Source organism: Panthera tigris, chromosome A3 (genome assembly GCF_018350195.1).
Source record: "Panthera tigris isolate Pti1 chromosome A3, P.tigris_Pti1_mat1.1, whole genome shotgun sequence".
NCBI lineage: Eukaryota > Metazoa > Chordata > Mammalia > Carnivora > Felidae > Panthera > Panthera tigris.
The window spans coordinates 87,624,740-87,652,636 of record NC_056662.1 but is presented as its reverse complement, the minus strand read 5'-3'; the positions used below and the strand labels follow the sequence as shown (position 1 = coordinate 87,652,636).

General features: G+C 47.4%; 1 protein-coding gene across 7 annotated transcripts in view; it reads right to left on the bottom strand.

The window, feature by feature from the left end:
* The window catches only part of DYSF (dysferlin), a 224,096-nt gene that overhangs the window by 48,375 nt on the left and 147,824 nt on the right, over window positions 1–27,897 (bottom strand). For 4 of the 7 annotated variants that reach the window (XM_042981701.1, XM_042981703.1, XM_042981700.1 and 1 more), the window contains 4 exons: window positions 19,507–19,608; window positions 19,235–19,396; window positions 18,011–18,176; window positions 17,450–17,526 (listed from right to left, as the gene is read on the bottom strand). In XM_042981701.1, coding sequence (XP_042837635.1) covers window positions 17,450–17,526; window positions 18,011–18,176; window positions 19,235–19,396; window positions 19,507–19,608 — 507 coding nt within the window. Of the gene's footprint in view, window positions 1–10,713; window positions 10,777–17,449; window positions 17,527–18,010; window positions 18,177–19,234; window positions 19,397–19,506; window positions 19,609–22,154; window positions 22,197–27,897 lie in introns of all 7 variants that reach the window. The other 3 variants (XM_042981699.1, XM_042981698.1, XM_042981697.1) reach the window with 2 other exon arrangements.

The following is a 27,897-nucleotide window of genomic DNA, read 5'->3' as shown; positions in this document are numbered from 1 at the left end:
ACTGTTGACACCTCCCTAAAGAACACCCCTGTCTTGTGGGCCTGGCGGGAGAGGGTCAGATCTCCTTTACTTCAGAAACTCCTTACGGTAGGAGGTAGGAGCCGACAGGCAAGGACCTTGGCCCTGACCTAGCTAGTTAACACCTCGCTGCCACAACAAACATAGAAAACAAGCCCTTCGGTCCCATGGAAAAGCCTCTGATCCTGCTTTCCTTCTTGCTTCTCCTATCCTGCTGGATTCCTAACTGGCAAGGTAAAGATACAGCAACCTTAGACTGTTCTCTTCTCCCTTTTATAAAAGTGGAAATTAGAAAGGGGCCCATGCACTAATGGACAGAACCATCTGAGCTCCCAGTACGTGAAGCAAGGACTTCTCTCTGTAAGGACAGATAGAAAGAAGAGAATAAGGTTCAAAGGAAGGGGAGCAACATGAGGACTAAGACAAGGGTTATCTTAATGAATTGAGTAAAAGACAAGGAAACCAATGACTACCTTATGTTCATAGAAAGTCTCAAGAGGATACAAGAAGTTAGAGCCTGTGGTCCTGAAGGAAATATAACCTGCATGGAGACAAATAGGACTGTCAAAAATAAAACTATAATAAAGACATTGATTTCTAGCAAAATGACAAACAAGAAGGCCAGAGAAACTCACTAAGCAAGAACACCTAAATTAACAGATAAGATATCTTTAAAATCCTTTTTAAATGCATGCTAGAGCTGATGGCAATGTAAAGAAAATCCACGGGGGCAAATGAGGAAGCAAAACTGCAGAGAAATAAGGAGCCAAAATGCAAACTAACTGTGGGGCTCAAAAAGCCCAAGCTGAACATTTAGTTTTAGTGACTCTGGGTTTGTCACATTTTCAGGCATCTGGTAAAGCAAATGCATACCCTCTGCAAAAGAATGTTAACTTTCATCCAGGCCTCAAAGAACTCTCAGATAAAGTTCCAAGGAACATGAGTTCACAATCAAAAATAGTGCAACATGTAAAGAATAAGGCACCATGAGCAAGAGTCAGCTAGAAACACCAACTGCATATCAGACCTAATGTTACAGATACAGAAAACAGAATTGTCAGAAATAGGACTTTAAAAAAAAAAAAACACTGTTTACAAAAACAAAAGACATTAAAAATTGTGGCAAAAGAATAAGAGACTCAAAAATAAACAAGCCAGTTGCAGGGGATGGCAGGGGGAAGAACTTCTGGAGATAAAAATATAATACTTAAAATTAGAAACTCAATAGATACGGTTAAAATAAGCCTTTAAAAATTTTTTTTAATGTTAGGTATTCTTGAGAGACAGACAGAGCATGAGCGTGGGAGGGGCAGAGACAGAGACACAGAATCTGAAACAGGCTCCAGGCTCTGAGCTGTCAGCACAGAGCCCAATGCTGGGCTCGAACTCAGGAATGGTGAGATCATGACCTGAGCTGAAGTCAAGACACTTAACCAACTGAGCCACCCAGGTGCCCCTAAACATGAGCCTTTAAAAGCAGCTAAAGACTTAGTGAACTTGAAGATCTATCTTCAGAAATTAGCCAGAGGGAAACACAAGAAAAAAGTGATATGAAAGAAAGTTGAACTAACATGGAGAACAGAGAAGGTCCATTGTAGATCTAATCAGAGTTCCAGAAGGAAATGATAGAGAAAATGGGAAATACGTAACATTTAAAGAGATAGTGATTGAAAACTATACAGAACTAATTAAAACAAAACAAAACAAAAAACAGTTCTCAGATTTAGATTTAGGAAGAAAACAGAAAAATGGAAGCAAAAAGATAATAGTATCTTCAAAGTGCTGACATAAAATAAGTGTCAGTAAAACCAGTATTTCCAAAATAAGGATGAAATAAAAATATTTTCAAGCAATAATTTAAAAGTGAGAACATTGACAATGAACTAATCCTAATTATAAGAATTTCTATAAGCTCTACTTCAGGTAGAAAGAAGATGATCCCAGAAGGAAGAAGACTGACCTACAAAACAAAGCAGTAAATATGGGTATAACTAAAATGAAATAGGTTACTTTTAAAACTGATATTGTTTTGGGGCACCTGGGTGGCTCAGTCAGTTAAGCATCCGACATCAGCTCAGGTCATGATCTCGCGGTTTGTGAGTTCGAGCCCCGTCTATGCTGACAGCTAAGAGCCTGGAACCTGCTTCGAATTCTGTGTCTCCCAATCTCTCTCTGCCCCTCCCCTGCTCATGCACTCTCTCTCTCAAAAATAAATATTTTTAAAAATAATAAAATAAATAAAAATAAAAATGGTATTATTTTTAAAATGTCATTTACAGTTAAAACTAAAATATTGAACAGAAGTTTGTAAATTTATATGTGACTGGAATTAAAGCATATTCTGACGGAAGCTGTAAATATTAATTAGACATAGAATTTGCTACATTGACTCTGCATGATAAAGTTTCTATACTAATCACTAAAGGAATAGAAACAGTGTATAGTTTTGAAACTGAAAAGGGAAGAAAGACTGTGGGGTGGGGAAGTAATCTTTCAATCCAAAAAAGAAAAAAAAAAATGAGGGGAAAAATGGGCAGGATGAATAAAGACAAAAAATAAGATGGCAGAAATAAATCCAAATATATCAATAAACACAATTAATAATTGGACTCAACTCACCAGTTAAGAAAACATATTGCCAGAACACACGAAAGAAAAAACAGAATCCACCTATTTCCTGTTTACCAAAGAGACAGCTAAAACATAACGTCACAGAAAAGTTGAAAGTAAAACAATAGAAAAAGGTATACTAGGAAAATACTGGCCAAAAGGAAGCTGGTGTGGCCTATATTAACATGAAAAAAAAAACACTCTCATTAGGAGATATTTTAAAAGGCAAAGGGCCAGAGGTTCACTAGGTATCCTTAAAAGATTCAATTTGGGGTGCCTGGGTGGCTCAGTTGGTTAAGCGTCCGACTTCGGCTCGGGTCATGATCTCACTGTTTGTGAGTTTGAGCCCTGCATCGGGCTCTGTGCTGACAGCTCAGAGCTGGGAGCCTGCTTTGGATTCTGTCTCCTTCTCTCTCTGCCCCTCCCCACGTGTGCTCTGTTTCTCTGTCTCTCAAAATTAAATAAATGTAAAAAAAAAAAAAAATTTGTTTTTAAGATTCAATTTTCTAGTAAGATATAAGAATTCTAACTGTTTGTGGCTAATAACACAGCATCAAATATATAAAGGAAAAGTAGGCAGGATCATAAGGAGAAAATGAGAAATATCAAATCAAAGCAGGATGTTTAATTATACCTCTCTCAGAAATTAATGAATGACACATATAAAACTCAGAATAAAAATAGATTTAAATAACACAATTAACAATGGTGCCTGGATGACTCAGTCAGTTAAGCGTCTGACTCGGTTTCAGCTCTGGTAATGATCTCACGGTTTCATGAGTTTGGGCCCCACGTCGGGCTCTGCGCTGGCAACACGGAGCTTGCTTGTGATTCTCTCTCTCTCCCTCTCTCTCTGTCCCTCCCCAACTCACACTGTCTCTGTCTCCCTCAAATAAATAAACTTAAAAAAAAAAAAAACCAACACAATTAACAAGTCTGATCCAAATGGACATGTTATATGTAAAACACATTTATAGACTAGACATTCTTTCCACGCACACACAGGACAATTCCAAAAAAAATGATCTTGTAATAGACCACAAAATAAGTATCAAGAAACATAACATACAGACCCCATTCTCTGAACCATAGCACAGGTAAGCTGAAACCGGCAACAAAGAGATAACTTAAAACATAAGCTAGGAACTTCTACTTTTAAGCAATGCAGGTGTCAAAAATAAATATAGCGAAAATCAGTAAACACTGAACTGGAAAACTAGAAAATAACAACAACAACAACAAAAAAAAACAGTCATCAAAACCTGTGGGATGCATAAAACAGTACTTAGAGGGAATTTTATAGTCCCAAATGTTTATATTAGAAAAGAAGAAAGTTTAAAAATCGATGAACTAGACATAGCACTTAAGAGGTTAAGAATAAAATAACCCTCTCCCAAAAATAAAAGGAAGGAAATGATAAAGAAATTAATAAACTAGAAAACAAGGAAACAATAGAATATCAACAGAGCTAAAAATTGGTTCTTTGAAAAGATTTTTTAAAAATCTGACAAATTCTGGCAAGAATAATAAAATAAAACCTTAGGAATTAAAAGGAACATAAATAAAAGAAGGAAAAAATTGAAAAAGTAAAAGGTTATTGTGAGAAATGGTATGTCGATAATTTTTAGGAGGAAATGGATAGATTCCTATAAAATATAAATCACCAAAAGTGACTCACATAGAAAAAGAAAACCTCAAAGGTCCTATAAACATTTCTTCACATTCTATCAGCAATTTAAAATATCCCCAGGAAAAATACTTAGTCTAGACAGCTTTAGAAATGCATCTACCAAACATTTAGGCAACAGATAATGTCAGTCTTTGTCAAGAGACTAGAAAAAGAGCATGTATGCCCCCAAGTCATTTTTGAAGATTAGTATTATGTAGCTACCAAAACCTGAAAAAAACAGTATCAGAAAAAGAAACTTCAAGCCATTATCACTCACAATAATTGATGCAAGAAAATTTCCTAAAGTAAATATTTGCAAACTGAACCAGCAATGCACAAACAAAATAATAACGCTAATGATAATGATAATAATAATAATGTATTGTGACCAGGATAGATTGTTTCAGAAATGCAAAGTTGTTTCAGCAATTAAAAAAAAAATCCTATTAATGTAATTCACCACACTAATAGATTAAAGGAACACCACATTTACAGATCAAACAAATTATATAAACACCTCAACAGATACATACAGAACATGCAATAATGTTTCACATCATTCATGATAAAAACTCTTAGCTAACTGGTAATCATTCACCTGAAACACCAGTGGTATAACATAAAAATATTCACTTTTAAATTAGAGCAGATAAGAATACTCTCTATTATCAGTTACATAGAATATTGAATTGAATGTCCTCGCCAGTGCAATAAGGAAATAATAAAGAGAAAAAGAAATTGAAAGTACACAGAAGAATAAAAACTGTGATTAATCACACATTATATGACCAACTACACAGAAAACCCAGAAAAATTATCCAATCAGTGGGATTAATAAGAGAATTTAGCAAAGTTTCTGAATATAATGTCAGCATATGAGAATAAATTTCATTTATATACAAGCAAAAAATTATTAGATAATGTACCTTTAAAATCCAAGTAAAAATACAATAAAGCATACAATTACTAGAACTAAAATCTAATAAAAGTTGTACCACACTTTTTTGGGAAAAAAAATAAAATTTATAGAAAAACATTAAAGAATACCTAAATAAATGGAGAGAGGTCATATCCATGTTTAAAAGACAATATTATAAAAATGCTTTCCCCAAATTGATCCAAAAATTCACTCAATCACAAATCACAACAGAAGCCGACAAGCTGATTGTAAAATTGACATGGAAAAAAAATAATAATAAAATAAAATAAAGAAAATTGAGATGGAAAAAGCAAAGGACAAGAATAGCAACAACACTCTTAAAAATGAATGAGGTAGAATATTTCCTTTACCAGGTATGAAGCCTTGTTATAAAGCTATAGTAAATAAGACAGTGGAGTATTAGTGCAGGGAAAGACCAATGGAACAGAATAGATAGCCACAAACCAACCCACACTTTTATGGAAACCTGATATATGACACAATTGTCATTACAGATCAAGAAAGGATAGGTCATTCTGTGATGATATGAATTCACCGGTTATCTACATGGGAAAAAATAAAAAGAAATCCAATCTCTACTTCACACTTTGCACATAACACAAATCAATGCCAGATGGAATAAGGACTTAAGTATGAAATAAGCAAGATTTCAGAATTTTAGAATTGTGAGGACAAAATGCAGACTAATATCCCCTTTTGAAAAGAAAATTTAAACAAGGCAGAGAGGGAAGGAAGGAGGGAGCAAGGGAAAGATGAAGGAATAGCCCAAGAGATCCAAAATATAAATGACAGGAATTTCAGAGGAAGAGGGCTTAAAAATGACTAGAAATTAAGGAAACTAACCGAATAGCAGAATTTTTGAAGAGCCGATTCTTTGGATGAAAAACAACCATAAAAGTAAAAAAGATAAGTAACATAAATCACAAAATTAGGAATGAAGATGAAAACGGGACAGATATAGAAATGTTTTTCTTTTATTGTAGTAATAAATACAAAGCCACGGTAATGTAATAAGCAATATCTGGGGACATCAAGCTACCAAACTGACAGAAGTAGAGAGTGATCAAAAACTCCCCTTCCCAAAAAGGTCCTGGGCCCAGTTTTATAAAGAAGTGCAGGGTAGTAGATGCATCTTACAATTATATAAGGCATGCATTCCTGAAAATCTAGAACGCAAAATTCACGTAACAGCACCATTTTCAAGAAAAAATAAGTATCCTACCTATCAGCTACACCATAAATACAATTTGCTTGGCTGCCACCTTTTAAATTACATGACTGTTAGTCATTTTTCACATTTAGGTTGATTCATACTACTAGACGTTTTGTACATAAAACAAGACTATTACATGTTTACATCATGAAATTGCCAACATGCATAATTCAGATTCATAGAGTGGCTTTAGTGTATTTTCAAACCTTTAAGAAACAGTAATTCCCATGCCATAGAAACTGTTCAAGAGCACAGAAAATGAGAACACCTCAAAAAAGTATTTATGAAACTTATAATTCTGATGTCAAAACCTAACAAAGACCACTTAAAAGTAACACTTATTGGGGCGCCTGGGTGGCTCAGCCGGTTAAGCATCCGATTTCGGCTCAGGTCATGATCTCACGGTCTGTGAGTTCGAGCCCCGCGTCGGGCTCTGTGCTGACCGCTCAGAGCCTGGAGCCTGTTTCAGATCCTGTGTCTCCCTCTCTCTCTGACCCTCCCCCGTTCATGCTCTGTCTCTCTCTGTCTCAAGAATAAATAAACGTTAAAAAAAAATTAAAAGTAACACTTATTAATAGACATACAAAAATACTAAATAAGTAAGAGCAAATCTAACTCATAATATAGTCTAGAAGTTCTTTCAAACTTGCCCTTACCGAGGATCAACAAACACTACGCTTTCCCCCTGCTAACAGTGTAAGGTGCAAAGTGTGCAGCTAACCTAGTATGCCCACAACGGCACCCACCGGGGCGCTGCGTGCTTGAGGGTCACTGTGCTGGTTCCCAAACCTGTTTATGCCGTTGTACTAACAGGGTAATTAAATCAGTAAGTCAATATTACAAAAACATATAAAATTGAATTTAAGGGGCACGTAGGTGGTTCAGTCAGTTAAGTGTCCAACTTCAGCTCAGGTCATGATCTCAAGGTTTGTGGGTTCAAACCCCACATTGGGCTCTGTGCCGACAGCTCAGAGCCTGGAGCCTGCTTCAGATTCTGTGTCTCCCTCTCTCTCTGCCCCTCCCTGCTCACGCTCTATCTCTCTCTTTCTCTCTCTCTCTCAAAAACAAATATTTAAAAAAAAATTTTTTTAAGAAAAGCCATCTATTCTAGAATATGAATTTAATGATTTTTTTAACTCATGAAAATTAAGTATGAGTGAGATTTTTTTTGAAGTTTTTATTCAAATTCCAGTTAGTAAACATACAGTAAAATATTAGTTTCAGGTGCACAATACAGTGATTCAATCAGTGAATTTAATTAAATAGGTGGTGCGGGGTAAGGAGTGCACCTGTTGTGATGAGCACTCAATGTTGTATGAAAGTGTTGAATCATTAGTGGGACTTTTTTAAGGGAAGGTATGGGAAGGAGGAATCTTAAATTTTTAGAAGGACTCCACAGTCTGGTTTTTCTGCAGGTATCATTAAAATCTCACCAAACTTTAATAAACCTACAGGAAAAATCATAGATAATGCATTTTGGATGTGGCTTATACCAGGAGGATGACAGGACGACACTCTAATAGCAGATCCAGATGGAAGGAGGCCTTGGCACATGTCAAATGATTAGCATGGGAAGATACACAGATAGGGTCAGAAATAAAATGTTTATGGTGTGTACGCATGAATTTTAATCAGTCCCATTCAATCACCTTTTTCAATTAGCCAACCAACTACCTGTCGTGATTGCATCGGATCAGAGAACTTCAATTATAGGAAATTATAATACCATGACCAACTGACCGATTCAGATTTATCCCAGGAATGCACGAAAATTATACATCATATTAATGGAACAATATCAAACAAAATAATCATCTTGATAAATGCCAAATAGCAGTGGATAAAGTTAAACTCCTATACCTAATTTTTAAACTATTAACAAACTAATAGTAAAGGGCACAACCTTGGCAAAATCAAGAATATCTATCTTAAATTACCAATCATTATCATAACTAATGGAAAAATGGTAGAAGCTTTTCATTAGAATCAGTAACTAAATATGTTTGCTCACTAGCATCGCAATTATCAAATGTTATTCTGGAAACAGGAAGAAGGTATACTTATTAGAGAGATAGTGACATATTTATTGCTGTTTGAAGAAAACAATCTTACCTGCCTGGAAAATCCAACAGAATCAATGAACAACTCTCAGGATTGATAAAGGAGCTCACTAAAGAGCATGTTTCAAAGTATACATACAAAATATTGTTTCCCTATATTCTAATAATAAATAGCTAGACCCAATCATTTTTTTAAAAAGATATTCCCTGTAGGGAATAAACAAAGGCTATAAAATGCCAAGGATTAAATGTAACACAAAATGGGCTAAAACTATCTAAAGTAAACAAAAATAACTCCTCTAAGAAACAAAATATAATACACAAGTGGAAATTAAAACTAAAATTAAATGGGGGTGACTGGGTGGCTCAGTCAGTTGAGCATCGAACTTTGGTTCGTCATGATCTCTCACTTCGTGGGTTCAAGCCCCTCGTGGGGCTCTGTGCTGACAGCTCAGAGTCTGGAGCCTGCTTTGGATTCTGTGTCTCCCTCTCCCTCTGCCCCTCCCCTGCTCTCTCTCTCTTGCTCTCTCTCTCTTAAAAATAAATAAATGTTAAAAAAAATTTTTAATTAAAAAAAATTAAATGTCCAATGATACGGGAGTGGTAAAAACTTTATGGATGGCTATATAATGGGATTACATGTAGCCATGTTTTTAAAGAATATAAAGATATGGAAAAACATTCATGATATACTTTTAAGTAAAAGAAAGTGCAGATTAAAATATGATTCCAAATTTGTTTTTAGACAAAAGTATGCACAAATGTATAAAAGATATCTAAAAACGTGAGCACATCAAAATCTTTTTTTGTAATTTTTTTGAAGTTTATTTATTTATTTTGAGAGACAGAGAAAGAGAGTGGGGGGCAGAGAGAGAGAGAATTCCAGCAGGTTCCACACCATCAGTGTGAAGCCCCATGAGGGGCTCGAACTCCCGAACCGTGAGATTATGACCTGAGCCAAAACCAAGAATTGGATGCTTAACCAACTGAGCTACCCAGGTGCCCCATGAGCACATCAAAATCTTAACTGTGATTATCTCCAACTGGTAGGAATACAGGTGGTTTTCACTTTCTGCTTTGCACTCTTTTGTTTTCTATATTTTCTACAATGGGTACATCAGAAAAAATTAAAAAAAATATATTGCCTCTTCCTAGAAATCCATAAGATGCCTACTACAGGAATCCCTCCCCCTGACAGCATGAACAGAATTTAACGATGGGCGGGTTCCATCTCTTAGGGCTCCCCCAGCAGCTCAGGAGCTGCTCTGGCCCTCAGCGTGGGACTTCATGAGTGCATGGTGAAGGCTAAACGCCCAAGTCATCTTCCTGGAGGGCCCCATGACCCCCCAAGATGACACCAAGGAAATCAGCCCAGCTGTAGACTGTGGGCGCCAGCATACTTCTTAGAATCTGCTCAAGACAACCAGGGTTCCTCAGTCACACTTTCATGCCTCTCGGAGGGGCAGAGAAAATCAACCTGCCATTGCCCACAGAAGCTTCTCGTGTCCTGTTTTCCGGCGGTCAGGATCTAATTTAGAGACTTCCCTGTTTCCACTGGCCCATGTGATCCCAACCAACCCTCTAGCCCTCATGCAGGTAAACAGGATTAAGGTAAATCCCAAGATGCACTAAGAGATAACTCAGGGATGTCTGTTTCTGAGAACCTTCCCTAAGCTTGCCCCCCACCCTCCACCACTACACAAGGCAGGTAACTGTTTTCTGCTGGGTCTCAGGAAATACAGTCGACACTTGACCAACATGGGCTTGAACTATATGGGTCCACCAACACACAGATTTTTTTCAATGAATACAGTACATACAGTACTGTAAATGTATTTTCTCTCCCTTACGATTTTTCTAACATCATTTTCTTTTCTCTAGCTTAGTTTATTGTAAGATATATGTACAAAAATATACAGTATATAATACGTTTAACATACAAAATATGTTATGTTATGACTATGTTATCGGTAAGGCTTCTGGTCAACAGTAGGCTATTAGTTCAGGTTTTTGAGGGGTTAAAAGTTACCAAATTTTCTACCGTGTGGGGGCTGGTGTCCCTAACCCCCACATTGTGCAAGGGTCAAATGTACTTCCTTTCTTCCCTTCCCACTCTCCTTTTGTTCCTTTCCTTAACTCCCTACCCCCGCCCCCAGCCCCCCAGGGAAATCAAAGAGCCCACAAATAGGTAAACAATACATACATGAGGACTGGATGGAGAGGATGCCATGTTAGTGGGGGCAGAGCCCGACAGACCGTCTGCAAGCTACAAATTAAACACTCTGGTTAGCAACAGGGTTAGAGAAACCACTTCAGGGAAGACTGGACAGCCCCCAAGGACGTAGAGCTCTCCAACCAGGGAGGCTGCAAAAGTTGTGGAAGGAACATGTGTTTTGGAGTTGGATAAGACTGGGTCCAAATCCTGGCCCCATTGCTTTATCAGCTGCATGACCCTGGTCAAGCCCCCTGACCTCTCTGAGTCGGCATCCCCATCCAGAGAATGGGCACAAAGCCCAGCTCATAGGGCAGCAACGAGTATGGAGGAGATACAGGCCGCACACACCCAGCACAGGTGAGGCACGCGGAAGGGGCTCAGCCAATGCCTGTCTCTTGCCCGCATTCTCACTACCCTTGGCACCACTGACTCAATGCCTTCCCTGCCTTTCAAACTTCCCCATCTCATACGTACTCCAAGCTCCCCATCATCCCTGGTGGTTTCTTCTAACAGCTGAACTACACCAACCCCTGCTTGGGCATGGTTCCTAAGCTAGTACCTGTTTCTGAGTCTTTTCTATTCAAGGACAACAACCAGGGCATCATACGGCTTCCCCGAAGCCTATATAAGGGGGGGCTTTACGAGTCTTATAGTCCAACATGCCACTGCTATATTAGAGAAAACTTTCTGCATCCTCTTCTGGCTTTGGATCCTTGTCTGGAATCTTCTGGTACTGTGACTCAATACTTTATTATGTGAATCCATGGGTTACAGGGCCCAGAGGGCCTCAGGGGTCAGGACTGGAGACAAGTGACCACTACAATGGTCCCAGAGAAGGTGATGGGGCTCTGGGTGGATGAGTATTAGTCTAGGTAGACAAAGATAGGAGATGCTTCAGGCAGAGAGGATAACAAGTGCAAAGGAGCAGGGGCGCCTGGGTGGCTCAGTTGGTTAAGCATCTGACTCTTGATTCCGGCTTAGGTCATGATCTCTCAGTTCATGAGTTCGAGCCCTGCATTGGACTCTGCACTGACAACGCAGAGCCTGCTTGGGATTCTCTCTTTACCTCTCTCTCTGCCCTATCCCCACTTGCACTAGCTCTCTCTATCTATCTATCTCAAAATAAATAAATAAATAAATTTTTTTAAGTGCAAAGGGATAAATGAATAAAATACAGCACATTCAAGAAAGCAAATGGCTCAGCTTTGGAAGGCAGGCACTGGGCAGTGGGCAAATAAGGCTGAGGGGCTCAGGAGACCAGCAAGGACGCAGACACCCACGGTTAAGCCCTCTCTGCCTTTGAGCCCTGAATAGGGGGCTCTGAGAGACGCCACAGGAGGCTGAGCTCCAGGCAGCCCTCCCCTCCTTGGCAGAAAAAGCCTGGGAGACACATTCACCTGGGGGGTCAGAAAGGGCTCAGGAAGGACAGGATGAAGACGGCTGAGACCTGGAGGGGAGTCTTGGAACCACAGACCCGTCCCTGCTTTGTGAAGAAGGCATCACCAAGGGGGACCCTAGCCTCCCCTAAACTAGTCTCATGGCTGTTCAGAGCCAGAAGCACAGGCAGGAGGGCAGAATGGCCGGTGGGCACCAGGCCAGGTCGCTGGATGGTGCTGGGGTGCTGGCCACATGTTGGTGGATGCGGTGTGACCCCTGGCATAGACTGGATGAACTCCACACAACCCGCCCCCGCCGGCCGCCTCTGCCCCTCCTGCTCTCATCCTGAGCCTCACAGAAGCCTTATTGTTATTTTTAATACAGTTTGTTTTTAGAAAGGTGAGAGGGAAACCGGCAGTTCACCAGAGCAAGAGGGAGAAAAAATAAAGCTAAACATAGTGCTCCAAAGATCTGGTCCAGCTTCCGAAATTACACGTTCTCCTTTGGGACGTGGGCATAATTTGCCGCTCCAGTTCTGGGAGCACGTTGCCACCTTCACAGCATCCCAGAGACTATAACTGGAGCGGCAGGCTCAAAATGAGCCCAAGCTAGGAAGCCAGGGAGCGGCCAGCCTCAGCACCCCACCCCACAGCATGGGGAGCAGGTCTTCAAACCTTCTGATGCCTTCTCCACACCAGCCTCCAATACCTGCCCACCTCACACACACACACACACACACACACACACACACACACACACACACACACTCACACACATGCAGTCCCACTGCCAAGCCTCTGCTCCCACTCCTCTGCCCACCAGGAAAGTCCTCCTCTCCCCTCTGCTGTTGTAACTCCACCAGCCTTCATAGACTTTCTCTCATCTGGCCACCCCCTCCCCAGAAGCTTTCCTGATCACTTAGCCCATGCCAACCCACAGGGCCAAGAGAGTCCACAATCTTCCTCCCTTGCTGATAAAGCATCTCACTGGAGACCAGCTACACACGTCTCATCTCTCCCAACTAGCGTGAAAGTTTCAAGGTGTTCTTTCTTTATGCCTCTTCAACCTGCGCGTAGTCCCCACACCCACGCCCGGAAATTCTCCTTCTCTGGAGACACAGAGGAGCCCCCCTACCCAGGGTGGGCTCTCAGAATGATGGGCAAGAGTCACCCCTGACCGGGCGACTCCAGGGGCATCTCAGTGCCTGCAAGGTGGGTGATGTGTGGGGTAGGCAGGGGCACCACCTCTACTCTGAGCTTCAAGACCCTCTGTAGGTGATGGGGGGGGGGTGCTCTGGGTGTGTCCCGCACAGCCTTTCTCACCCCCTCTTCTTAATCAGAACCCCAAGAACCAGCTTCATGACAAAGCAGGTTAGCAAACAGAGACCCCAATTTTGTTTTCAGGAGAGAAATGGGATCTGATTCAGAATCAGAGACAAAAAGAGAAGCCCAGGGGGAAAGGAAAGGATGGGAAGGATATGTTGGTAGCTGTTCATTCAGACTGTGCCTTGGCTGGAGATCATGCCTGTTTGCTCATAATTATCCTATATTTTCCAAATTTTATGTAATTAACATGTATTTGTAGCCAGAGAAAATTAAGGGATCCTTTTTAATTTTTTTTTAACATTTTATTTTTGAGAGACAGAGTGCGAGTGGGGGAGGGGCAGAGAGTGCCGGAGACAGAATCGGAAGCAGGCTCCAGGCTCCGAGCTGTCAGCACAGAGCCCGACGTGGGGCTCGAACTCACAAACCGTGAGATCACGACCTGAGCCAAAGTCGGAGGCTTAACCGACTGAGCCACCCAACTGCCCCAATATATAAAAGCAGAGCACTAAATGGAATGAAATAACCTCTGTGCCCCCTCTTTGAGGATATACCCAGCCCTGCCCTCAGAATGTTAAAAGTCACGGCCATGATTCCTGCAAAACCACTCCTGAGTCTAGACACACTCTCAGAAGCTTGCACACACAGCTGCTCCCAGCCTTCCCCACCTCTCACACACACTCATGCGTATACACCACACACACGTGCACACGCACTACCCCATCCCCAGGCTATGGATCTAAAACCTACACAAAGGATAGGCACACAAACCAAGAATAAACCGTGGAACTAATTCACAGGAGCCTATCTCCTCCTCACCTGGATCACCAGAGAGGAGTTCAAGAGGCCAGGCACGTGCTCACATGGGACCCTCCTCACCCCGAGATGGGTGCTGACCCAGGAGCCCTACGAGGCCGAGTGGACAGACCTGCTTATGTATACATTTTGGACCATCTCTAGAATTGGCCACTCCTGACAGAAACCAAACATTTCTAGAACCCTGAAAAACTCTCTGCCATGAGTTTCAGCCCAATGACAACATCAGAACGAGTGTGAGATGACATGTCTAATGTGTGACAGACTCATACCAGGAAATGAGCCGATGATGGTAAGCAGGTTCATCATGTACAACTAAGGAAGGGGATGGAAGGGACCAAGACAGAAGCCGGATTTCGCAAGAGCGGATTTGAAACTGGGGAGGAGGCCTCAGCTGGGTCCAAAGTCAGGACCTAGTGAGCTCCGCAGTGGGGACCATGTCACCATGAGCACGAAACAGTCTGCTGAGAAACATGGGTTGGACAAAGAGGAGCCAGGAAAAATCCAAATTCTGCCAGACTTCTTGTCCCTCCAGCCCCCAGAGGGCAGAGACTTCTACTCATCTGGGGGAGGGGAGAAGGGATGTGAGCCCAGCCAGAATTATCTGGCACACCATTTGGAACTCGTATCCATTGCCTCCTGGATATGCCTCAGCATGCCTTGTCCTCTCAAGTGCCAAGGGCTATGCAGGAAGGACGGAGGGAGCAAAAGATTTCCTGATCAACCAAATATGATCAATGGATCTCAGAGAAAAACACAATACAAAATTGGTTTTCCCCAAGTCCCCCATCAGACACCATCAGACCCGGGCTTCCTGGAGACCAGGACTGGTCTCCCTGCTGGCCTCAAGGTCCTTGAGGGTAGGACAATGTCTTCTCGATCAGACAGGGAGCTCAATGAGGGCAAGGTCCAAGCCTCCTCCATCAGAGCAAGCAGGTCTCACTTCTTCCTTCTCCCGGCCCACCTCTGAGGCCCTGAGAGCCCAGGCCCTCCTCGTGTGGACACGCCTCCAGGAGCCCAGATTCCAGTTTCCCACCCTTTGCCTGTCCAGCAGCTCTAGCCAGAGTGGCCACGTGCTCCCACAAAGAGCGCAGACCCTGCACTGGCTCAGACCCCAGCCCCGGTTCACTCGTGTCAACGCCGGGAGGACGTCCAGACTGGGCCTCCTCACCGTCTGCCTCTGGCTGTGCTCGTAGCCAGCAGGACTCAAAATAGTCCCTCCCCATCTGAGTCTGTAGACATTTTGAGGGCAGCACACACAGAACGGAAATCCTGCTGGGCAAGCCCTGCACTTCCCTGCACAGACTCAGACAGGCCACTGAGGGGGTGGAAAACAGGAGCCAGGATTGGGTAGCCTGGAGTTTGGGGCTAATTATCTGCCTAATTCAGCTACAAACACCCACCCAGGCCAGAAGGCACTAGTATTAAACGTAGTTGAATCTTGGGTAGGGCCATCCAAAATTTCCACTTGGGTTTTCCCAGTCTAGAGAAGCTCCTTCTTAGACCCATTCAGAGAGTAGGCAGGCCATCCATCCATCCATCCACCCACACATCCACCCACACATCCACCCATCCAGGTAGCCTTCACGGAACACCTCCTTTAAGCCAGTCCTGTGCTGGGCATTGATGTCGCACAAGAAATGCGCCCCAGTGACTGCCCTGAACCTGGTCTGGGGAAGGTGCTGACACTTCCAGAGACAATCAGGACCTAAAGAAAAGGCCGGAACCAAGATGCAGACAAGACTTGCAGGAAGAGGCGGTGGGGAGGGAGCCAGGGATGAATCCTGGAAGGAAGTGACCACACCTAAGCTGAGTCTTAAAGGATGACCAGGAGAAGAACAGAAGGTGTCCCCGGTGGAGAGGATGGGTAGGAAGAACCCTAGAGAGTCACAGAGGTGGGAGAAACAGAGATCACGGTACCGGTGAGGATTCTTAGCATCAGAGAAACCATAGAGCAAGACCTCGTCTCAGCTCAGCAGCAGCTAGGCCCAGGCTCACAGCAGAGATGTTCCCGTGGAAGTGGCAAAGGTAAAAGGTGCACGAGTGAAAAAGAAGCAGAAATCAGCCCCGCATGTCAGAGGGAAGACCGGTGACAGGGCAGCTTGGAGGATCCTGAGCCCACCTTAGCACCCCACCCAGTGTGTTCTCTTGCTCCCAAGGCCAGTATTTGTTTGGTGGTTTAAAGAAATGAGACCCTCCCAAAAAGGGATGCCATCTCTGGGTGAATAAACAGGCCAAGAGCCCGAGGACACAAGTACTGTCTACACAGGCTGGAGGCTCTGCCTCTGGGCAGCTGGGAAGCTCTGGGAAGCCAGCCCCAGATGCCAGGGGAGTGACCAGCATCATGCAAAGCCGGGAGAGGGGTGACAACCTGGAACAGATGCAGGTCAAGGCTGGTGCTCACGGTGAGGCCTTTCTTCATCTCCACTGTGGGAAGGACTGGGTGACCTTGGCCCTACAGGAACTAGAGCAGCCCAGGGCCCAAGGTGGGGAGAAGGCCTCTTGCTCAGTAAGAGATGCCACAGACCTCCTGCCATTCTGTTTGGCACTGGAGTCTGGGTCACCAGCTGGCCCCTAAGTTGCTGAGTACCTGGCAAAAGGATGCCTCTTACCTGCCCACAGGGTTGGATTCCCTTGGAATAAGATTCCCCTCCTGCCCCTTTCTCTCTCTTTTCCTAGAGTTGGGAGGAGGGGGATGGGGCAAGAGGGACTATTGGCTTGAACACAGACCCTTCTTCTTCAGCTGCCTCCAAGGTGCCACCAAGCATGAGCCCATAGGTGAATCTACCCATAAGGAGGGTTGTGGCTGGGGTAAGACAATGGGGCTGGAGCACCCCTAAAACTGCCTGGTCACTCCCTCCCCTGTCTTCCTTCTCTCTTATTTGCTGCCCCCACCATGATTTCCTGAGTAATCTGCAGGGAGAGCCCTCAACACAGCCCTCTAGGTAGAGGGACAATTTTTTTTTTCATGCTTTGAGGAAAATGATTGGGTCTTACCCAGGAGATCACACACACAGACTTCCCCAACCCCTCCACCCCGCTCCTGACCAGAATGAAAAGTTCGCATCTGGGTTCCTCCACCTATACAGTGTCTAGCCACCAGGGAGAGAGATGTCCGATAGAGGCTATGTGATAAGGAAGGGAGGGGGAAGAGCAGCCAAGGCCAATGGAGCTAGTATCTCTCCCAGGGGGCCCAGTTCCCATCTTACCTGGATGGGGATGAGGGGCTCCTTATCATCAATGTCAATGAGCACGTCTTCCCCAGGACTGAGTAAACTCACGTCATCTGTAGGGAAGATCAGTGTCCAGGCCTGGAAGGGGCTGGCTCTCTCTGTGGCCAGCCCCTCTCCAGCCACAAGACTCAGCCAGGATACTGAGCCAAAAGGCCCTCAGTCTCCCACACTTCTCAATCTGTGTCTTTCTCCTCCTCCCACCCAATTCTTCCCTCTCCTGTCTCTGTCTCTCCCACCTTCCCTCACATTCTCTGTCTTCCCAGTTCTCTCTCTCCCTCATCATCCCATGGAATCTATGCCTTTCTCTCTCCCTCAACTCTTCCCCTACCTCCTCCCTTTGCAGCACTGGCCTCTCAGTAGCCCAGACCTAGGAGATGCCCCAAGGAAAGCAAGATGTCCACCCTCTGGTCAGCTGAGCAGAAATGACTTCTCACTCACATCCTGCTAAGAGGAGGGCCTCGGACACATCTCACCTGGGAAGCCCCACCTGCCCCAGCTCCTCTGCCCTGCCCTCTCCATCAACAGCCTCACCCCTACCTGGGCCGCCCTGCGGGGACGGACTCTCTTCAGAGTACTGGTCACACATGAAGCTCTCCAGGGAGCGGACGGTACACTGGCCCACCACAGGCCGGCGGCCAAACTGGCGGTTATCAATGACCTTGATCACGATGGGGGGACAGTAGAGCTCCTCCCTGGGCAGCATCTGGGCAGAGCAGGAGGGAAGCACTGGACAACGGCCTGAACCCACCTCTGGGAGGTTTCGGAGGAGGGGGGCTCTCCTTCACAGGACAAGCTCAAAGAGCAGAGAATGACCATAAACCCACTCATAACCCCCAACAGCCATAAATTCAAAGTGGTGGTTGGCCAAGCCCAGGAGCTGGCCAGGGGACCAGAAGCCACACACCTTTTCTGTCTGCTCCTGAATGCTGTATGCAGAGGCTGACTTTCCCCCACAGCCTTACCTTCCAAACACATCTAGCTCAGCCCAAAGTTACAACAAGTCTACTTTCCCTGAACCTTCACTGGCTGGGGAGGGGAAGAGGGGAGAAGTTGGCCCAGGACTCAACATTTCTTGCAGACAGTCCCCCCCAAGTGGATACTCAAGAGTTGGCTTACAGACCCAGATTCTTCCCCCTCCCAACCCCAGCCCCAAAAGCACTTTGAACACAACTTGAAATAATTTATATGCTCTCCTTCGGTGGCGGCTTTGGCTCAGCCAAGAGGAGGCTCCTGTTGACAGCCACTGGGCCTGGAATTTCTACAGTGCTTTCATCTTGCAAACCATTTTCCTTTCCTCAGGCTTGCCTTACTCCGGCCACTAGGCCCAGGCAGCCCGGGGAGCTGCAGAGGACTGGGGGCCTGAGGGCCATGGGGGTGAGCCCACAGCACGGCTGGGGGAGGACCCAGTCAGGGAGGGTTTGGAGGAACCATGGAAGGTCAGTCCTGGCAGGCCCCTGGGGGGAGCTCCAGCGGGCTGAGACCTGCCCTGAGAGGGAACAGTGGGTCCCTTCTGTGCACTCGGGATCTGGGCAGGAAGGAGCGAGCTGACCCCATCTGTGCTGCTCAGAGGCTTCCACTCTTCCAGTGAGGAGAGTGTGAGCTCCGCTTCCCCATTTTCACAGACGAATGAGGTGGGAAAGATGCCATGACCTACCCAGGATTCCACAGGAAGTCAGAGCAGACACCCGAGCTGCCCAGGGCCCTGATGAAAGGTCTAGGCATCGGGACTCAGGAAGGAGATAATAGGGAGGTCAGGCTTACCACTTCCATGAAGAGGGTACAGATGTCAAAGTTGGGGTTCTTCCGGAGGTTCTTGATGACACAGGACTGCACTGTCTGGCCTCCACACTCCACCACAAGGCTGGGAGAGGAGATACTGGCCAGCTGGTAACTCTTCATGTTCCGCAGGCCCCATGCCAGGATCTGGGGACACAGAGTGAGGAGAGAAGCTGGAAAAGGCCCAGGAGAGGCTGGGGGCAGGAAGGGAAAGGGCCAGGCTGCCTCCCCACCCCCCACCCCAGAGACAGGCTCACCTCTATGGCGGTACGCTGGAGCACTGGCTTGATGTTCTGGGGAACCATGTAGATGTTGGCCTCCCTCTGAGGCGGTGGGTACGGCAGGTCTGTGTCCTCCGACTGCAGGGGACGGCAGGTAGAACAGAGACAACAGTGGGAGGAAGGCCAGGGCAGAGAGATAAAAAAAGGGAAGGACAGTCGGGGCCGAAAGAAGGACATGCACGGACAGACAGAAACAGAGAGGCAAAGGCACACAAGTAGGCAAACGGGCAGGCAAAAATGAGAAAACTGAGTCAGTTTTTGCCAGACGCCATATTCTCCAGGGTCGCAATTTGAGCAGCCTGGCCCAGGATTCAGGTGACCTTGTTTCAAATGAGCCCCAGGCCACTCCTCCTCCATAACGCAGGCTCTGATGCATCAGTGAGCTGCTCAGGGTCTCCCCATCCCTGACATACACAACCATGCATGCACACACACGCGCGCGCGCGCACACACACACACACACACTGCCCACTTTCACCCTGGCACGTCCACGCCAGCCCCTCTTAATCCCAGAGAGGACCACGTATCCTCCTGCTAGCCTGGTTGTCTTGCCTCCAGGCTCAGACCCTCCCGACATACCATCCACCCTGGTGTCCCATCTCTGTCTCCATCCCCCACACCACACCCTCCAGACACCTGCCAGCCCCACACCCCCACCTCTCGCCTCCAGCCACCATCAGGACAGAACACTTGCTCTGTGAGCCAGAAAGACAATTCACAAACAGGAGAAGGGGACAGAAGTGGCCATCATCCACAGGCACCGAAGGGAGCTGCTGGGGAGGCTCCTTCACCACTATAGACCAGAGATGAGAACAGCATGTGTCAACTCTGCCTATAAGGGTTTGCCAGAGAGACTTGGGCAAGAATCCTCAGTGATCACGAAGAAATACACGAGGAAGCAGCTGGGCCCAGGCAGGCAAGCACATACCGCTGTGGATTAAACAACTAGCAAGTCTCACAATGGTTAGGAACACAGGTTCTACTCCACCAACTACCGAGCTAGCTAAGTTATTTCATCTCTCTCCGTGGCTCAATTTTTTCATCTATAAAATGGTTATTAAAGTTGCCAACCTCTAAAGATTAGTGTGAGGCCTGAAGAAGTTAACACAACCCTTAGAAGAATGGGTTCAGGCGAACCCTCAACAGGTCTACCAGCCCACGTGGCACCTTTGTGACAATTAAAGAAAGATGTCCCTTTCTTAAGACTCTTTACTTCCATGTCAGAAAATCGTCATATTTTACTGGTTTATTAGAACAAGACACTTTACTGCCACCTACTGGAAAATTGTTATAATAAATACAAATATATGGTATCTGCCCTGGAAACTGTATCTCTTTAGACACAGGGCCCTTGTGCAGTGCACAACCTACACGTCCATACAAGAAGGCCTTGACACTCAGGAGATGTTAACCATAAATAAAAGGACTATGCCGGATACTTTAGAGCTTGCCTTGTGTAATCTCATTTAACAAACAATAGAATCACTAGATTAATCCTCTAAGACTCTTGCTTTGGGCTCCTTCTCAAAGGATGGTGCATCCACGTACAAATGCCCTAACGTAGATGGTGGGAGCAGCTGGAGCACTGAAACACATTGGCTTCCTCCTGCCACAACCAACCCCAGCTGTCACTCTTGCCTGGTGACACACTGATGACACTACACTTCCCTGACCTGCAGCAGTAAGAAGTTCATTTCTAGAATCAGACAGACCTCAGTTCTGGTTCCAGCCCTGCTGCTTTCTAGCTGTTTGACCTTGGGCAAATTACTCAACGTCTGTGACTCATTACCCTCATATGAAGATCTGGGATAACAATACCCTTACGAGCTTGCTCCAACAATTCAATAAGAGAACAAACGTAAAGTGTCTGGCACCCAGGAGCTGCTCAGTAAACTGCAGTGCCTGTAAGGATTACATTATTGTTGTCGGTACCATTGTGTTTACCATTAGTGTTCTCGATCTCCCAGGGTGACTCGAGGAGAACCAAGCCACCAGAAGCATCTCTCAGAACGACACTGGCTTCCTATGTATCCCTATGTCATGGGGCATAAAGTGAAGGAATTCACAGTCTTGCTCCAAACCTTCAGTGCAGGTGGCGTGACGTAGGAAGCACCTACATTTGTAGACTGGCTGAGAGACGAATGCTGTCAGGAGGAGGGGTGATGTGTGCTTCACCCTGGAGGCAGGGCCCTTTAAAAGAAGGGTTTTTCCTGAAGGCCTGCTCATGGTCTGTTCATGGCCTGCTGAAGGCTGATGCCCACTCCAATGTGGGAGCGGGGCGCCCAGGGGTAAAAACCCAAGGACAAAAGGAGCAAAAAGAAGGGATCAGGGAGGCAGAAAGATCAAACCTTTCTCACGTGCTTATAACATTCTCCTGAATCACCAGGAAAACTCATTAATATATTTCCCTGCCCAGAGCATTCCTCTCCAGGCTCCCAAACTCTGGGCAGTGTCCCTCCGATTCCTGTTTATCCTTCATTTCCATATGCCCTCTTTCCTCCCGGCTCTGTTGAGCTCTGTGGTGATGCTCCTCTCTACAGGCTGAGACCAGGATCCCCATTTTCAGGAACCTGTTTACGAGGAGGACAGGAAACAAGAACCTCCAGAAGGCTAGGCTCCAGTACCGTTTGGAGGAGGCCCTGGAGGAAGAAGGCAGGTGCACACAGCTGTGGAGCGCCAGGCCCGGCGGAAGCAGGAGGGAGAAACAAGCAGAGACAGTGGTTAGAGGTATGTCCGCGGGCAGCTCCTTCGGCATGGCGTGAGGCCACTGTTCTCACCCCAATGCTATCCCCGTCCACCTCACTGTCCCCAGGGGTCCAGGGACATCTTTGCTCCCTGCCATTTGTCACCAGGATCCCTGCCTCTACAGCCCATCCTCCACCGCCCGCCCGGCCTGCACACCGCCACCACAGTCTTCTGCCCCCTCCGCACTGTGCACACTTCACTGCCCATCCCCGCCCTGTGGAGTTATCCCTGTACATCTACACCTAAAGGCTCTCTTGTTCCCCGACCCTGTCCCATCCTGTCCCCCCCAATTCTTCACACTATCTGCTGGATCCTTCCCTTCCCCATTTAACGATGGTCTCCCAGATCCTTCCCCAGCAGCTCTCTGCATCTTCAGGCAGCTTCCCTCCCTCTCCTCTCTCTCTCTGGAAAGTTCTGCCTCCATCCAGTCCCTCTCAAGTTCGATTCCACGAGGCCCTCTGCCCAGTGCACTCACCTCTGCCCCCTGCACCCCTGCCTTAGAAAATTCTCTGTCCAAAGTCAACAACAACCTGCTTGTAGCTCAGCCCAAAGGCCACTGGCAGGCTCCTGTCCTTCCCACTCCCTCAGCAGCATCCTGCCAGCTGACCTCAGCCTTCTTCCTGACGCCATCCCTCTGGTGCTTTTACACTGCCCCTCCACCTTCTCCACCCTCACCCTCTGCTGGCTGAGTCTCCTCCTGTGCCCAGCCCTCTCCTGGGCTTTCTGCCCCCGGGCATCTCCCCTAAGCCCCGGACCCACATCCCCAACCTCTTAGAGCTCAGTTCACCTGTGCACCCTACTGGCCCCTAACGCTGAACTGGTCACAAACTGGATTCTCTAACTTTGCCCTCAAAACCTGCTCTCTCAGAAACCAGTCCCACCATCCGCTTTGACAACCAACCAAAAAGCCCCATGCCACCTTGGCTCTCTTCCCCCACATCACGGTGCCCAATTGACCGCCTGGGGCCTTGGGGATTCTGTCTCCCAAACTTCTCGCATACTCATCCACCCGTCTCCCTCCCTTGGTTTGCACCCCCACCCTCTCTTGCCTGGATTCACTAGCATCCCCCTAAGTGGTCTCCTTGCGTCTGGTTTTGCAAATCCCTTCCCAAGAGCCAATGCATGCTGTACTCTGCAGCCAGCGGGAACTTTCTAAGAATGTCATTCTGTTTAAAACCCGTCCAACATTCACCAGCCACTCGGGATGAAGCCCATACTCCTCGGCATGGCCTCCAAGACCCTCATCTTCTAGTTCCTTCTGACTTCCTTGGTCTTGCCTCCCACTAGATAACCTTCCCTTCCGGGGTCCCGAACAGTGATGAGCCACTTCCCCGTACATGCTCAATCCGGCCCTTCTGAACACTAGCAGGTTGCAGGAGGCAGCACGCTCTCTTTACCTTTGAGGCTTGGAGTTGCTGGTCCCTCTGTCTGAAATGCTCTTCTGCCCACTTCATGTGGCTACATCCTACTCAGACTTCAGATCTCCATTTAAATCTTCCCTGGGGTCTTGAGCTCAGGGTAAACTTCCACAGCAACGTGACTCACTCCCATTGAAAGACCACCACCCTGTGCCATCTCTGTGTTAAACCAGCAATTCTACACACAGGGACCACAGCTGAAGTCTCCATCCCATAACTGCAGGACTATGAATGGGTAATTGAGAGGAGGGAGGGCGGGCAGAGGGGTGAATGGGTGGGTGGGAGGGTGGGTGGGTGGATAAAGAAAGGACTCTGGCATACTCTCCCCTCCTTCCCAGCACTCCTATCTGCACCAGCCTGCTTCATGGGTCCTCACCAACCCCCTCCCCAGTGCCTGCGTGTGGCTCCCTCTGAATGGCTTCCCATACCACCCACCTTCCTGAATCTAACACATCTTTCAGGGCCTCATTCAAGTTCTCCGTCCTCCAGAAAATCTCCCAACCACTCCGGAAACTTCTTACCACCCTACTCTCTGACTTCTTTTACCTCTAAGTGACAGTGTGGCCCGGTTTCCCAAGGCCCTGGCTGGTCTCTGACACCTCGCTGTGAGAGAGTCCTATGGCCCTGGCCAGACGGTCAACTCCTGAGCCTACGTTTCCCAACCTTCTCCTGGTCTGGCTGACTAGAGGGGTTCGACACCTCCTTCCAGGAAAGTGATTCTCAATGTGGCTGGGCTTCAGTGATCCTTACCACATCTGGGGAAGCATATCAGCACTGCCAGGCAGGGATAGATGTAGACTTAAAGTGTCACCAGGACATCCTAATTCACTGTCCTAGGTGAGACAGGGACTCTGAGGACCACAGACCTCAAGGGCAGCCATTCAAAGCCTAATTAGATGAAGCCACATCTGACCAATCCCTTCCTTGCTTACCCTCCCCACCCACCCTGAATGCAGGGCAGCCCCAGGACTTCCCCACGGATGGGTGTGCAGGGAGGGTGTTTACCGAGCTGCCTCAGATCCAGAGGACAAGGACCCAAGGATAGGTGAGGCTCACTCCCCCATCAGAGCAAAATCTACCCTTAAGCCCCCTTCAGTCTATCTGTCCAGCAGGCCAGCTCAGTACAGAGAGCTGAGGACAAGCCATGAGGGGGACTTCCTCTCCCAGGTCCTAGGGCCACCACACTAGACAGACATTCATTTCCAGGGTGGGGTTGAGGGAGGGGTTGAGCTCCCCCAGCCACCTAGGTTGTCCTGTTACCAGTAGCCCATAGACCGCCCCCCCTACCTGACCCAGCAGGGTACAGTCAGAGGACCCTCTGGACATTCAGATCCCGGTGGTTCCTCGGGGAGGGGAGCCCCAGGCGGGGGCAGTCAGGCAGGCTGGGAGGGCTCCATTGTCTGCCTGCCCCACCCAGCTCGTTAGGAACAACATGTTGCTCTAATTACACTTCCCAGGAAAAACAGTGTTTTAAATTAAGGCCTTGGGGGAGGGAAAGGGGGATGGGGACCACTGGGTTTATTTTCCTGATTGCAAAACACCAAAATTTTCCTTCTAGTGGATTTGGGGGTGCGGGAGAGTACCTCATATACATCTCAGATTAAAAGCCATACCCGGGATTTGGAAGGGGATACGGTGACATCTGGTTGGTCCCCTGAGCCTTCAGTGAAAACATCCACGGAGCATGCAGTCCCTTCTCCCAGGGCATCCCCTGCCACAGAGCGGGACAGAAGAAGCAGAACCAAGTGTTCTGAACCACGCCCCCTTCAATGGTCAAGTCTGCAAGCCCCAGCTCACCCCAGGTGGAATCTCTCTCTCTCTCTCTGCACATGCTACACATCCTTGAGGCCCCTGGTTGCTAAGGAAACCGCCACCTCTTCTGCTGCCCGTGCGTGCACGTGTGTATTCTTGCGCGTGTACACACTCGTACACACTCACACGTGCATGTGCACGCTCTCCAGTTCTCAGGAAATCTAAAATTGCAGTTTCTTTGAACTCATTCCCCTTGGCAGCACGGACCGCCTTTGTTCTCCAGACGAAAAGGAAAAGAAACGAGACAGAGGGCTCAGAAGAGGCGGGGAGAAGGAGGGAGACAGGGAGCCAGAGGCCAAGGAGCAAACAGAGGAAGAGGGAAACAGGAAGGGAGAACAGGAAGAGGGGAAAGCGGGCAAGGCTCAGGAAGAGGGAGGATTCTTACTCTACTCTGGCAGAGAGACAGACAGGGGAGCTGGGGAAGGAAGTCCTCCCCTCACCCAAGCTCTCTGCAAGGACCCAGGTCTCCCAGACGTCACCACAGCCTCAAAGACACAAGACAAGAGACCCACTTCCCCACCAGAGCCCCCCAGAGAGGGCTGCTCCAGATGGGCATAAAGCCTGGGGGAGGGGAAATCATGTCAGCCAACAAACTGGCCCCAGGCAGGGCCAGGCCCTCAGTCCAAGACACTGCCACCTAGCCCCCTTCCCCAACCCCTTCTGCCAATCCTTGCTTCTGATGCTAGCTCAGCATCACCTCCTCCAGGAAGCCATCCCCACTGTCCTCCATCTGCTCTGGGAGCCATCGGCATAGCACAGACACGTCGTTCCCAGACACTCCCACACAGGCATGGGATGCACTGGCCAGAGGCACTCCCACCAGAAAGGCCATCCTTAAACCATCCTTCAGAGTCACAAAAGCTTTCGAGGGCTCCCGTGGCCACTGGCCCAGAATCTAAGCTGCCAGCGGGCCTTTTCACAACCCTCAGGGAAAGCAGGAACACTCTTCACAGGGGTCAGGCCGGGAGCCTGGAGGGTGCTGAATAGGGGGATACAGGCAGAAGCTCAGCCACAGCAAAGACGAAAAGCCTGCTAAAGCGTCAGGCTTCCTGTAGGACAGCAGCAGCAGCCGAACTCACTTGGCTACCCCATCCCTGGGGACCCTTAAAACTAAATAGGACCCAAGACCTTGGCATGAGGCTTAGCCTGTAAGTGCAGGCAAAGGGGCTGAGCTATGGAGCCCCCAGGGTTGGGGTAGGGGCCCCTGAGAATGAGGGGGTCCACGAGATCATCTTCGGGAATTGTTCCCTGGACCAGCTGATACTCCAGTCATCCTACTGGGCCTCAGACCCTTTGAACCTGCCGACTCAGCCCAGTCCTGTGCCGAGCAGGCCCCCAAGATTTGCTCTCCTCTGGCCCTGCTGACCCACACCCCGCCTCAGTCTGTGGCCTGGCTGGCTCTGCAGCAGGACACTTGGCTCTCTTCGGGGTCTGGCCCAAAAGCGGCAAATTTTGATTTGCTTCCTGACAGTGAGACCACAGCCAGATCCCTGCTCTCGGAATCTGAGCCTTCACTGTTACATATTACAAATCCAGTTATTAAGGACTTTAACTTTTTTTTAATAACTCATCCCTGGGCTGGGTCTTCTTCAGAGCAGGCTGTGGGTTTTGGCCACAAAGTGCTCTCAATCAAGAGAAAGGGCTCCGTGCTGCTTCCCTGGACAGGACTCTGCTCCCCTTTCCAAATCGGCAGTCTTTCGCAACTGCAGCCAGAAGCAGGAGGCTGCCTGTCAGGCCTAATTACGGCCAGCTCACTTGGCGGACCCCACCTCGGTCTGGGAGCAAAAGGAAGTGAGGTAAGGGGCGCGGGGCCTGCGGATCCCACATCCTGACCCTGCACTTCAAGTCCAAATTGCACTGAAAATGTCAAATGGTGTCCGCTCCCAGCCTGGGGATTCCCTGATGGCAGGAAGTGGCTGCCCTTTACCCAGTCCGTCTGACCAGGGCTCTCCTTCCTGTCTTCCTGCCCAGGCCTCTGCCCCTACTCACCCCTAGGACCCGCTCACAGATGTGTAGGAGGCTATAAGGGAACGTGCTCCTCATCCCTCATGGCAAAGGATAGAGCCTTGCTTCCTCTGGAGGCAAACCTCCATCTTCTTCCAGAACCTAGGAATCCCCAACCCCACCAGCCCCTAAAGCAGCCAGGTCCTAAACTGGTGCTTGGCCCTTTGGGCCAAAGGCACGTTTCCTGTCTTCCTGCAACAATGTCTGGCTAATGCTACCTTCACCAGAAAGGCTTCCTTGACGACTCTGGCCCCTTATGAACATTTTATTCTTGAAAACACGCCATCTGGTACTCAGCCAGATGAGACTCTGTATTTCTGCCAGGAGGTCTGGGTGAATCCAGCCTCCAACAGGGCAGCAAGCCTTCTGGGACCAAAATCATACCAGG